The sequence below is a fragment of the Macaca fascicularis genome, chromosome 1 (genome assembly GCF_037993035.2).
Source record: "Macaca fascicularis isolate 582-1 chromosome 1, T2T-MFA8v1.1".
Lineage (NCBI taxonomy): Eukaryota > Metazoa > Chordata > Mammalia > Primates > Cercopithecidae > Macaca > Macaca fascicularis.
Genome location: NC_088375.1, coordinates 69,592,870 through 69,607,123, shown reverse-complemented (window position 1 = coordinate 69,607,123; position 14,254 = coordinate 69,592,870). Strand labels below are relative to the sequence as shown.

The window sequence follows — 14,254 nt, the reverse complement described above, 5'->3', positions numbered from 1 at the left end:
TATGTAGTAGATGATAACCCTTAGCTTTGGTTTTCAATAACAATTTTAAAATTTATTACAATTAGAAAATTTTTCCTCCAGTTTTTATTCAGTTGTCCTTTTTCCCTTTGGAAGTAGTAGACCTGACCCAATTCTTTTTTGAGAATTCATTTCATAGAGCAGCATGTTAGAATATTTTTGTTCTTCCAGTCAAGTGCAGTGTAAGAACTGGCAGGCATCCATAGCTTCTTTTCTATCCCTTGGTTAAGATATTAGCTTTATTACTCTATTTACTGGTCCTGGGATAGCAGGGCATAATCTGAGGAGCATAACTACTTCATCTGTGTAATAAATTGCTCATTTTAATCTTGATTTTGTTGGTGATTTAACTTTCTAACAGTTGTCCTTAAATGATGCTCTAAAAGAATACCATATATATTGGAAATTAAATTTGTTATTGAATAAAATTAGGATTATTATAAAATTCAACATGACCTTATTGCTACCTCAGGATAATTTCTTAGTAAAACGTTGATCCGAACTGGGTGTGGTGGCTCATGCTTGTCATCCCAGCACTTTGGGAGGCTGAGACAGGAGGATTGCTTGAGCCCAGGAGTTCCTGACTAAAAAAAAAAAAACACACAGAAAGAAAGAAAAAAAGAAGAGTTGATCTAAGTACCTTCATTTTGTTTTGTTTTGTTTTGTTTTTCAAGACAGAGTCTCACTTTGTCATCCAGGCTGGAGTGCAGTGGCTCAATCTCGGCTCACTGTAACCTTTGCCTCCCAGGTTCAAACAATTCTTGTGCCTCAGCCTCCCAAGTAGCTGTGATTACAGACATATGCCACCACACCTGCTAATTTTTGTATTTTTTAGTAGAGACAGAGTTTCATCATGTTGGCCAGGCTGGTCCCGAACTCCTGACCTCAAGTGATCCACCCACCTTGGCCTCCTAAAGTGCTGGGATTACAGGCATGAGCCACCACACCTGACCACCTTCACTTTTTTGATTTAGCATGCTATGTGAGTCTTGGTAAACTGACATTTGGTCTGAAAATAAATTTTGACTAAGTTCTGGTTGAGAGATAAAACATGTAGTGGATTAACTCTTAATAATTATACTTTAAAGTATAATTTCTGAAAGTATTTAAAAGTGAACATTAAAAACCATTTATAATACATAATGTTAGATTATATATAATGTTCTCAGTATTAAAAGTATAATGCAATTCTTTTCCTATACTTGATAAGAAAGACTATAATTTTGGGGAAAATAGAATGGAAAGGGGAAAGAGAGGATGGGAAAAATTGAGGGAGGGATTATATTAATTCCTTAGGGCTGCCATAACAAATTACCACAAACTGGATTTTACAGCAGATATTTATTCTTTCACAGTTCTGGAAGTTAGAAGTCTTGAAATCAAGGTGTCAGCAGGGCCATGCTCTCTCGAAAGACTCTTGGGGAGGCTCCTCCCTTGCCTCTTCCAGCTTCTTCTGGTGGTTGTCCACCATCCTTGGTGTCCCTCGGCTTGTAGGTGCGTCACTTGAATCTCTGCCTCTGTCATCACATGGTGGTCTCCCTGTGTGTCTCTCTGACCACATTTTCCTCTTCTTATAAGGACTCCAGTCTTACTGGATTTAGGTTTAGGTCCCACCCTAATCCAGTATGACCTCATCTTGATTCACAGATTCTGGGTAGACATGAATTTTTAGAGTATACTGTTCAACCCAGTACAGAGAGATCCAAATTCAATTTATATTTTCATATTTAAACCAGTCACACTTAACTAGATTTATCTGCTTTATATAAAGCAAACAGATAAGATATATTTTATGTAAAATCTTATTCTTATTTGCAGTTATATTGACATATATGCCTTCCCACTGCATGGGCCTAGGTATCTAGTATTTTCCACTCATGCAGCACAGACTGTGTTAAAGGACTATTTGGTTATGAGACATCTATTAATACAGATGGAGAGCCAGAAAACTTTCCACATTACCCGCTATTTATAGAACCAAGCTAGTCTTTCTTGAGTTTTAACTGCTGTTCACTTTAGAATAATACTTGAAATGTTTTTATTTATTTTATATCCACAATACCTAACCGTGCCTGATGCTGATTTATTGAATGAAGAATGTATTGATGAAAGAATGTTGTGCGCGTGTGTGTGTGTGTTTGTGTGTTCGTATGTCCGTGTGTCTCCATTGGAGGGTTGTCAAGAGGGGCATATGGGGAGTTTTCATTTGGTTAGTATATTCTCTGTCCTTTTTAAAAACATAACTAGGCTGGGTGTGGTGGCTCAGGCCGGTAGTCCCAGCACTTTGGGAGGCCGAGGTGGGTGGATCACCTGAGGTTGGGAGTTCGAGACCAGCCTGACCAACAAAAACCCCGTCTCTACTAAAACTACAAAATTAACTGGGCATGGTGGCGCATGCCTGTAATCCCAGCTACTCGGGAGGCTGAGGCAGGAGAATTGCTTGAACCCAGGAGTTGGATGTTGCGGTGAGCCGAGATCACGCCATTGCACTCCAGCCTGGGCAATAAGAGCAAAACTCCATCTCAAGAACAAAACAAAAAAACCACGACTAATGGCATCCCTCATCCTATTCTACACTTTGCTTTTATTACTTAAAGTATATCATTTCATATTAGTACATAAGTGCTATGTTTGCATAATATTCCATTTCATAGATATAATTTACTTAGCTGGTCTCCCTTAAAAATGTTTTTAATTGTGGTAAAATATGCTAACATGAAATTCACCTGAATTTTAAAAATTCATCTTAATTTTTCAAATGTACTTAATTTTTCAGTCTTGTTAAGTATATTCACATTGTTGTGAAACCAATATCTAAAACTTTTCCATCTTGTAAAACTGAAACACTGTACTCATTAAACAACAATTTCCCCCTCCCCCCAGCCCCTGGCAACCACCGTTCTACTGTTTTCATGAATTTGAGTTAGCCTCTCTTTCTAGTTGTTTTCATCTTTGCTTTTACAATCAAAGCTGCAGTGAGTAGCCTTGTGTACATGTCATTTTGCACATAAATGAGTGTATCTGTAGGATGCATTTCTAGAAGTAGAATTCCTAGGTAAAAAGGTTTGTGCATTTGTTAATTTTGAAATATAGTGCAAAATTGGCTCTAAATAGGTCTCCCTATCCCTATTTCATCCAGAGCTTTTACACACAGGTGGCTTGACTTCTTTCCTTGTAGCAGTGAGTGAGATAAAGATAGGGTAAAAGTGAATACTAATATAGAATCGACCTTTGGTAATTCATATCAAAAAATGCTAGAAGCTTCTTTGCAGAATTCTGATGTTTGAAAACTGAGGCTTGAAATAAATTTACTGCAAAATGAGGTGGCCGAGTGCGGTGGCTCATGCTTGTAATGCCAATACCTTGAGAGGCTGAGGCTGGTAGATTGCTTGAGCCCAGAAGTTTGAGATCAGCCTGGGCAACATGTCAAAACCCTGTGTCTACAAAAAAAATACAAAAATTAGCTGGACGTGGTGACACACACCTGTAGTCCCAGCTACTCAGGAGGCTGAGGTAGGAGGGTCACTGAGCCCAGGGAGCTTGAAGCTGCAGTGAGCCGTGATTGCACCATTGCACTCCAGCCAAGGTAACAGAGCAAGATCCTGTCTCAAAAAAATTAAAAATAAATAAAAAACGAAATGAGGCATAACTACATAGAAATACCAATGTTTCCCTTAGAATGTACCGATGGATTTTGGTGCAGTGACTTTTCATCTGATAACTTCAAATAATTTGCATTTTTATTAGTTTTCTTTTTTTAAGGTGAAAGTATGTATTATTATGTCTGAATATTTTCTTATAAAAATAGAATCTGAAGGGTTGGGAACCACCTGTCATTGATGATCAGTATTAACAGTTTGAAATTTGTTTTTCTAGACTTTTTTCAGTGCATTGAACAACACATAGATGGTATTCCTGCTTTAAAAAGATGGGATCATGCTATATTTACTGTTTGGTGATTTGGCTTTGTTTAGTTGATAATATGTCTTTTTTGGGTTAGTGAATAAGAGGTATCCTCCATTATTTTAATGGGTTTATACTCTCCTATTACATCATAATTTTCTTGTCCATTCCCTTGTTGGTGAACATTTAAGTTGTGATAAACATTCTTTATACATATATCTTTGCTTATTTGAACAAAAGTTTCTGTAGGATAAATTCTAGGAAATAGAACTTCTAGATCAAAGGTATGACCATAGCTGGGCATGGTGGCTCATGCCTGTAATCTCAGCGCTTTGGGAGGCCAAGGCAGGTGGATCACTTGAGGTCAAGAGTTTGAGACCAGCCTGGGCAACATGGTGAAACCCCGTCTCTACTAAAAATACAAAAATTAGCTGGGCGTGGTGGTTTGCACCTGTAATCCCAGCTACTTGGAGGCTGAGGCAGGAGAATTGCTTGAACCCGGGAGGTGGAGGTTACAGTGAACCAAGATCGTACCACTACACTCCAGCCTGGGTGACAGAGCTAGACTGTCTCAAAAAGAAGGAAGGAAGGGAGGGAGGGAGGGAGGGAGGGAGGGAGGAAGGAAGGAAGGAAGGAAGGAGAGAGATTATTTGGGGGCTCTATAAAAGTTATATTAACATTCTGATTTGCATAGGAAATAAACTTAGTTGTAAACTTTTGGATGTTTTAGCTAGGTGACATATCATTAATATACATCAGTTTTTCTAATATAAGGTTTGTGATATTATAAAAATCTTTAAAATGACAGCTTTGAAACTTTTTATTCTTACAGTGATGGAATGGGGAGAAGATATTAAAGCAGTTTCAAAAGATGAAGCAGTGATGTTGGTGAATCATCAGGCAACAGGAGATGTGTGCACACTGATGATGTGCCTCCAGGACAAAGGACTGGTAAGCTACCCTGAAGGCAGTAGGTAGACATCCAGAAAGGAAGGTTAAAAGGAATCCATTCGGCCGGGCATGGTGGCTCACATCTGTAATCCCAGCATTTTGGGAGGCTGAGGTGGGCAGATCACGAGGTCAAGAGACTGAGGCCATCCAGGACAACATGATGAAACCCCATCTCTACTAAAAATATAGAAATTAGCTGGGTGTGGTGGTGCGTGCCTGTAGTCCCAGTTACTCAGGAGGCTGAGGCAGGAGAATCACTTGAACCAGGGAGGTGGAGATTGCAGTGAGCCGAGATCATGCCACTGCACTCCAGCCTGGAGACAGAGCAAGACTCCATCTCAAGAAAAAAAAAAAAAAAGGGAATCCATTCAAATATCTTACTGTGCTTTGAAATATAGACATAGACTTTACTACATACTTTCAATAAAAGTTTAGAAAATATTAAATTTTAAAAGGAAAAATATATCATTCTAAGTCACCCAGAAGTGGGATGTAGAGACTTAAAAAAAAACTGGGACAATGTGAATTATATTTCTTTCTTTTTTGTTTTTTTTTTTTTTTGAGGCGGAGTCTCGCTTTGTTGCCCAGGCTGGAGTGCAGTGGCCGGATCTCAGCTCACTGCAAGCTCCACCTCCCAGGTTTACACCATTCTCCTGCCTCAGCCTCCCGAGTAGCTGGGACTACAGGCGCCCGCCACCCCGCTTGGCTAGTTTTTTTGTATTTTTTAGTAGAGACGGGGTCTGAGCTCGTGATCTGCCCGTCTGAGCTCGTGATCTGCCCGTCTCGGCCTGTGAATTATATTTCAATAAGACTGTTTTAAAAAATAGTAACTGGGATGAAAGCAGGTTAATATAGTTCAAATTGAGGGCTATCTGGAGATGAAGCAGTGGATTGCCAGTTTGAAAAATACAAACACAAAAAGCTGCTTCGGCCTGGCACAGTGGTGCAGCTACTTGGGAGGCTGAGGCAGGAGGATCGCTTGAGCCCAGGAATTTGGGCTGTAGTTCTTTACGCTGATAGGTGGTCTGCACTAAGTTGAGCATAAATATGGTGATCTCCTGGGAGCAGTGAACAACTAGCTTGCACAAGAAGGGTGAACCAGCCCAGGTTGGAAATGGAGCAGGCCAAAACTCCTGTGCTGATCAGTAGTGGGATCATGCCTGTGAAGAGCCACTGCACTCCAGCCTGGGCAACACAGCAAGACCCCATCTCTAAAACAAAAGGTTGGGGGAATATTGCTTATGATAGAATAAATATTTATAAACTGAGTGGATTTAAAAAATAAATTCAGTCTTTAGCCTTAAGAGGTTATGTTCATAGAAAACTAAATAAATACAAAGTGTATAAATTAATGGAGTTAATGTGTGACGTAATAGTAAATAATCAAATCAATGGAAGTTCATTAAGGGCTTAGTAGTTATGATCACTGACTATACGAAGTGTAAATACCATCCTATAAGATACAATTCTTCTCATCAGGGTGCTGACAGCCTAGTGGCAGTTGGAAGAAGGGTATCACAAACAATGCTTTTTTTTTTTTTTTTTGAGATGGAGTTTTGCACTGTTGCCCAGGCTGTAGTGCAGTGGTGCAATCTTGGCTTGCTGCAGCTTCTGCCTCCTGGGTTCAAGAAATTCTCAGCCTCCCAAGCAGCTGGCACTGTGGGCATGGGCACCATGCCTGGCTACTTTTTGTATTTTTAGTAGAGACGGGGTTTTGCCATGTTGGCCAGGCTGCTGGTCTCAAACTCCTGATCTCAGGTGATCCACCCACTCTTGGCCTCCCATAGTGCTGGGATTATAGGCATGAGCCATAAACAATACTTAATTGCCAAATGAGATGGCTTCAGTGGAGGGTAAGTGCACCGTGTACCTCATGGACATGGAAAACTTTATGAAGGGGAGAGGACATACACTTGGCCTTGAAGGATGAGTAGAGTTTAGTTAGGTAGAGTGGTAAAGCAAGGACTCCTTTCTTAATGAAGCAATCTTGGCAAAAACATCAAAGTGAGAATAAGCCCTAGTGTGTTTAGGTTTCAGAGGTTTTGATTCACTAGGTTAGGGTAGAGTCAGAAAATGAGAGGAGATTAAAGAAAAATATGTTTTATTATTGTAGAATCTGTTTTTCTTGTCTATCTGAAAAGCAGTGGCATAATCTTGCTGGAATGTGGAATACATTAAATCTTTTCTTATATTCAGGATCTTGAATTCTTAAAAGAGTATCACTGTGTAGATATATTTGCATTTATAATAATATTTATTGCCTGTCCCCTAAGTTCATGACATTAAAATTTTGCCAAACTAGGCCGGGCACGGTGGCTCACGTCTGTAGTCCCAGCACTTTGGGAGGCCGCGACGGGCGGATCACGAGGTCAGGAGATCGAGACCATCCTGGCTAACACGGTGAAACCCCATCTCTACTGAAAAATACAAAAAACTAGCCGGGCACGGTGGCGGGTGCCTGTAGTCCCAGCTACTTAGGAGGCTGAGGCAGGAGAATGGCGTGAACCCGGGAGGCGGAGCTTGCAGTGAGGGAGATCCGGCCACTGCACTCCAGCCTGGGCGACAGAGCGAGACTCAATAGAATAGAATAGAATAGAATAGAATAGAATAGAATAGAATAGAATAGAGCAAAACTAGTTGATTTGGCTTTCTATAAAAGAGACTCTCCAATTAGTTAACATTGTTACTCTTACAGATAGGATCATTACATTTATAGTGATTATCCTGAGGGCCTACAGTGTCCTTAAGTGTTTTTTTGAATCTCAAAGGGTGATTAAAATGGTCAAGATAAATATATCTAACTGTATTCTAACACCAGTTTGGCATAGATGATAACTGTATTAACCAGAATATTAGGTAATTTAAAATTCCCCACTCATGTGGACAAAAGAAAGTTTGGTTGGCTTGTTTGCCTTTATAAAAATGTTTAAGTCCCAAGTAGTTTTTTCATTTCGGATTAGTTAATACTGAGCATTCTAAATAATGCTCTGATAATATTGAATAATTTGAAATCTAGAAGAATATTTTACTTTCTTTTATAAAGGAATAACTGAGAAATATAAGGGTAGAAGCATTATAATCTCTCCCTGCTGCCTAATAATTACAGAGCAATATTAATTTGTATTCACTAGTAGGAATGTTTACTTGATTTATTTTATACTTTATGGATACATTCGAAGAAGGAAGGCTATTGTGGGCCAGTTAAAAAATATTACTTTGATGGTAATGTAATTATAGCATAGCTTTTTGAATTCAAGGGATTTCTTGAAGCCCCTATTAGTTTCTCAGTGGGAGTACTATTGGCATTTTAATAGGACAACAGTGTTGCTGAGAACTGTCCTGGGCACTGCCAGACGTTTTGTGTACCCAACTGCCACACAGTAAATGCTAGTAGTACTCCTTAGTCCACAGTAAATGCTAGTAGCACTCCTTAGTCCACAAGGACCAAAATTATCCTGCAGTTTCCATACTCACCCAATGGAGAACCATTGACCTTATTATAATTTCAAAAGGAAAAAAGAGTGCAGTCATTTGTTTAAGTCTCTATACGGTGTTCTGATATGTAAAAATCTGTGCATTCAGATAAAGAATAATTGATATAGATTGATTTTGTCTCTTAGAAATAATGAAAAAGTTCTGAGTGACGGACCTACCAAACATTGACAGAGTTGATTTAGGCAGCTTATGTTTACTCATCCTTCTTTTGAAGAATATGAAACAAAGGATTAATTGTATTTTCTGAAAGTGTTGGTCCTTTTTTTTTTTTTTTTTTTTTTGAGACGGAGTCTTGCTGTGTTGCCAGGCTAGAGTGCAGTGGTGCCATCTCAATTCACTGCAACCTCCGCCTCCCGGGTTCAAGCGGTTCTCCTGCCTCAGTCTCCCAAGTAGCTGGGACTACAGGTGCCCGCCACCACGCCCGGCTAATTTTTGTATTTTTTAGTAGAGATGGGGTTTTGCCATGTTGACCAGGGTGGTCTCAATCTCTTGACCTAGTGATCCGCCGGCCTCAGCCTCCCAAAGTGCTGGGATTACAGGTGTGAGCCATCGTGCCTGGCCTGGCACCTTTATAATAAGTGTCTGTGAATTGTCTTGGCCTTTTATGACAATTTATGATAAAACTAAGAATTTTTATTTCTGTCAAAAGAACTTTATTAAATGTTTTATAAACATTTATTGACTTATAACATTTCCCCTAAAATAAGTTGGAACAGAGCTATCCTTACAAATCTCAGAAAATAGTTTGGCTATCTTTACTGAATTTATGTTTTAAGTGACCCTTCTAACTGAAGAGATAAACCCATCGTGAATGAAAAGTTAAATATAAAAGCTAGTTATTTGGCATTTAAAACCCAGAAGTCAATAAATTACAACTACAATTCATAATGTGTCTAAAGCTAAAATGCTTTATAGGTTGAATCCACTGCTTTTTGTTTGTTTTGGGGACACTTTTCAACAAATTTCATTTAGTCCAAATCTCAGTCTATTTAAACAAAGTACTGTAATCATCATTTTAAAGCGAAACAAGATGGGATGCTGGTGATTATCTTACTCTATATTAATTGCTTGAGGTATCAGTTCTTTATTAGGCATATATCTTCATTTAAAAAAATGATTTAATATTGTAAAGGTGATGGAGCAGGAGTTGTGTAGCTGGAAAACTAAGGCAGAAGCTGTAATATATATCATCTGTGGGCTTTTATAATGCTTTTATAAAAGCAGCACATGGATATCAGTGTTTTAGTTTTTTCCATATGTGTAGGTTCACATAAATTGGTTCTTAGAGATGATGTTTGCATCTATTGTTCCCATGGGAAACCAAAGTAGAGCTTACTGCATTCTTGATTGAGGTTGCAGCTTTCACTTCAGTTAAGGCTTATAACAAGGAATGCTATTTCCTCAGCGGGAAAGAACAATTAACTGATTCATTAATTAGATCCTGTTTGTACTTTTAAAATTTTTTTTTTTTTTTGATACGGAGTCTCTCTCTGTCACCCAGGCTGGAGTGCAGTGGCTCAATCTTGGCTCACTGCAACCTCTGCCTCCCAGATTCAAGCAATTCTCCTGCCTCAACCACCCAAGTAGCTGGGATTACAGGCATGCACCACCACACCTGGCTGGGGTTTCACCATATTGGCCAAGCTGGTCTCAAACTCCTGACCTCAAGTGATCCACCTGCCTCTGCCTCCCAGAGTGCTGGGATTACAGGCATGAGCCACTGTGCCTGACCTGTACTTTTAATTTTTAAATTTGCATGGAAGAAAGTCTTCTGTCCTCGATATAGGTATTAACCCTTATCAGCAGTGGATAATATTTTTCTATTTAAGGACTAAGGCACTACAAATATTTTTATCCTGGCAAAGAGCATGATTTTGCATACACTAATAAATATTCTTCATAATAGAATATGTAAATCATTCTATTATATTAATTTTTAAATGTTTTTATTTTGGACACTAACTTTTTATACTTTGCCATGAAGCTACACTCAGGTTCTGTAAAGCTATAAGTGAATGTTCATTAAATATATAGTCTTCTTTGATAACTTAACCATTTTGTTGTATTGTTTCAAAATATTTTGCAAGTTATGTAAGAATTACCAGAGACTTTGTTTGGGGTAGAACAAATTTGAAATCATTAAGTCCAAATTTAAGAAGTTAATTGAATTTCATTTTTTATATAGTGATATATGTACCTATGACTTAGGACTCAAAGACTTGGAATCAAGACCTGTAATTTTTCATGTAGACAGTGTTAGTAACTGTGCTTTGTTTGTAGAAATAGAGGTAGATTTAAAATATTTTGGTTAATTAAAAGTATGCTTGGATGATTATATTTAAAGCTTGGAGACTCGGCTTGACTATAGTCAGGTTTCTTCTATCCAATATTATTTCTTGCTTTTCAATATTTTAGGTTGTTGCTCAGATGATGTGGTTGATGGATCATATTTTTAAGTACACAAACTTTGGAATTGTTTCTCTGGTCCATGGAGACTTCTTTATAAGACAGGTAAGTAATAAGCACTTTTTTCCTGCAGTGATAGCCGGTCAAATTGATTATTGATTATAAAAAGAGGTATAACAAAACCAATTATAATAGGTAGGGCTACTGCTAACCGGTTTCAGGGAGCTCTGTTTTGTTTTTTTTTTTTTTGGAGACAGTCTTGCTCTGTCACCCAGGCTAGAATGCAGTGGCACCATCTTGGCTCATTGTAACCCTCCACTTCCTGGATTCAAGTGATTCTCATGCCTCAGCCTCTGGAGTAGCTGGGACTATAGGCATGCCACTACGCCCAGCTAATTTTTGTATTTTTCGTAGAGATGGGGTTTCACTGTGTTGGTTAGGCTGGTCTGGAACTTCTGACCACAAGTGATCCACCCGCCTGGGATCCCAGAGTGCTGGGATTACAGGTGTGAGCCACCGTGCCCAGCTCAGGGAGCTCTTTCTCTGAATCTTTGTTCCCTAACCATTTATTTCAATCTCAATTTGAGTATGGATAAGTACTAAAATACTTAAAATGCAAACATTCTAACCTCTACTCTTCTCCCATTTAGAGGGTACAATTTAGTTTAGTAAACATTGCCCACTATTCAGTTTCTTAGCTATGTGAATTGGGCAAATTATTTAAACACTCTAGTTCGTTTGTTTTCCAAACTTGAATAATATGTAATATCCCCCACAATGGTGGTTGTGGGGATTAAATGAAGTAATACCTATAAAGCACTCGGAACAATGCCTGCTACCTTCATCATCATTTTTATCTTGATTACTACTATTGTATCACTATTATTTTTATTTATAAGGCACTGTTGTATAATATAGTAGATATCTAAATTACGAGTAGGCAGATTATTAAATAAATTAATAAATAATAAATAAGTTAATGTAATAATAATAATGGGAGATGTTTTGGGAATTCATAGTGGGAAAAATAAGTTATCAGTTTTATGTGAATCCAGAAAAACTTCAGAGGAGAAGATGATACTTGGCACAAGTTTTAAAGAATAAGTATGGATTTGATGGAGGAAGGTGTATTGGGAAGTCCCAAGCATTAGGAATAGTTTAGGTAGGAAGAAGAATGATAGCCTCTTATCAGCACTACATTATTTTCTTGACTTGTTACTAGTATTACATGCTTTATTTTCACCAGAATGGATGACTGAAATATGATATGTAAACGCTTTTATGTATGACAATACCACACTTATTTGGTGTTTACATATTTAACAACCTGGATTGTGCCGTGCTTCGCACATAATAATTACTTAATAAATAACTGGTGAATCTAATTAAGCCTTTTCCAAGAACCGCAAATTCAGAAATAATCTGGAAGTGAGTAGAAAAACTTCTAAGTTCTGTGAAAATAGGTGTCACAAGACACCTATACTTTACTCCAGACAGTTTTATGTACTGGACATTATATCATTTTTTTTTTTGGAAACACCCTTTGTTCTTCTGAGCAGAGAAACAAATATAAGCATAGCCTGGAACCACAAGAAGTGGCAATTGGGAGTGGACACAAGGTCAAGACAAAATAAACTGATCAGGACAACTTAACAATGATCCTAGTGTAATAGCTCAGAGAAGGCAGCAGAACCAACAATTAGAAATCTTAGCAGTCTCAGGGATCTGAAAAGCTAGCTGAGCACCTTACCTCGTTTCCAGCTTTAGGAAATAATTGAATTTATAGTGTAGTGTAACAGTTGACCCTAATGATGATCCTCAGGCATCAAGAAGAGGGGCTGGGCTCTGTGGCTCATGCCTGTAATCCCAGCACTTTGGGAGGCTGAGGTGGGCAGATTGCTTGAGGCCAGGAGTTTGAGACCAGCCTGGCCAACATGGCAAAGCCCTGTCTCTACTAAAAATACAAAAATTACCTGGGATGGTGGCACGCACCTGTAGTCTCAGGTACTTTGGAGGCTGAGGCAGCAGAATCACTTGAACCTGGGAGGCGGAGGTTGCAGTGGGCCGAGATTGTGTTACTGCACTCCAGCCTGGGCAACACAGCAAGATTCCATCTCAAAAAAAAAAAAAAAAAGAGGCTAAATTATACTAGATTATCAGTGTACTTTTAGATAAAAGTCGAAAATTAGGTACTCCAAAATATTTTCTTGTGATTACTATGTGAAGTTTTGCATACATAAAGATTATATTTCGAATTATCTAGAAAGTTTACAAATTTATTTCTAAAGAGCAACATTTTTTTCTCTGATAGACTAGTAATAAAAATCTATAACATGAGGGGAAGGAAGGGAAAAAGCATTAATGTTTAAAAGAAAAATTCTCTTGAGACTTTACTACTAGACCATTTTGACAAGCTTTTCCAAGAATAGTAAAAATATTTTGTGTATAATCTTGAGAACTTAATAGCTATCTTAATCATAATCAGTTCACCTCAGTAAACTAAGAAAATGTCTTACATGTTTTCCATTTGGGATACATTTGATCTAAAGACTGAAAGCATACTAATTATTTTGAGGAGCTTCTGTAATTTTGTTGGCTGGAAAATACTGACAAATTGATCACACTGAAAGAAAGAACCTTTGTTGTAAGCTTTGGGCCTTCCTACAAATTTTTCTAGATTCTTCTTTTTAGACTTCAGGTCATCTTCTTTTCTCTCTTTCCCTCTCAACTAAGATACAGTCCATTAGAATGTCTTTTTAGCTTTTCTTTCACATTTTTTCCCGAATGTAACTACTTATCATCAATGCAATATAATTGAATCTCATCACATTCCCTTGTGTGCAATACTGCAAGTCTTCTAACTTATTATCTCCTGTGGTCTTTTGGTCACAGGAGCCAGCAGATTTTATTTATTTTATTTATTTATTTATTTATTTATTTATTTATTTTTTGAAACAGGATCTCACTCTGTCACCTCAGGCTGGAGTGCAGTGGTACCATCGGGGTTCACTGCATCCTCGAACTTGTGGGCACAAATGATCCTCCCGCCTCAGCCTCCTGAGTAGCTGGGACCACTAAATGTGCCACCACACCCGGCTAATTTTTGTATTTTTTGTATAGACGGGGTTTCACCATGTTGCCCAAGCTGGTCAGACTTTTAAACATAAATAAGATTATAACACTTCCTTGTTCAAAACTATCCAAAGATGTCCCCTCCAAAACTACTTACCATGCATAAGGCTCTTCTCATTTGGTCTCCACCTCCCTCTGTAGCTTATTTTCCTACCACTGACTTCCTTGTTTATCACATTTCAGCCACACTGGCCTTGGTGCTGTTCTTTGAACATGCCATACTCATTCCCATCAAATAAATGACCTTTGTCCTTTTCGTTCTTGTCACCTGGAATATTCTGCCTTGCATCTTCACATGACTTATTCCCTCACATTTTTACCTCCTCATAGCGGGTTTCTCTGACCCTCT

The 14,254-nt window shown here is 38.3% G+C and overlaps 1 protein-coding gene across 19 annotated transcripts in view; it reads left to right on the top strand.

The window, feature by feature from the left end:
- Positions 1-14,254, top strand: part of LPGAT1 (lysophosphatidylglycerol acyltransferase 1) — a 95,857-nt gene that overhangs the window by 38,852 nt on the left and 42,751 nt on the right. For 18 of the 19 annotated variants that reach the window (XM_074035877.1, XM_074035861.1, XM_074035868.1 and 15 more), the window contains 2 exons: positions 4,754-4,872; positions 10,783-10,878. In XM_074035877.1, the coding sequence (XP_073891978.1) occupies positions 4,754-4,872; positions 10,783-10,878 (215 nt within the window). Of the gene's footprint in view, positions 1-853; positions 1,001-1,373; positions 1,513-4,753; positions 4,873-10,782; positions 10,879-14,254 lie in introns of those variants that run through there. The other variant, XM_074035912.1, reaches the window with a different exon arrangement.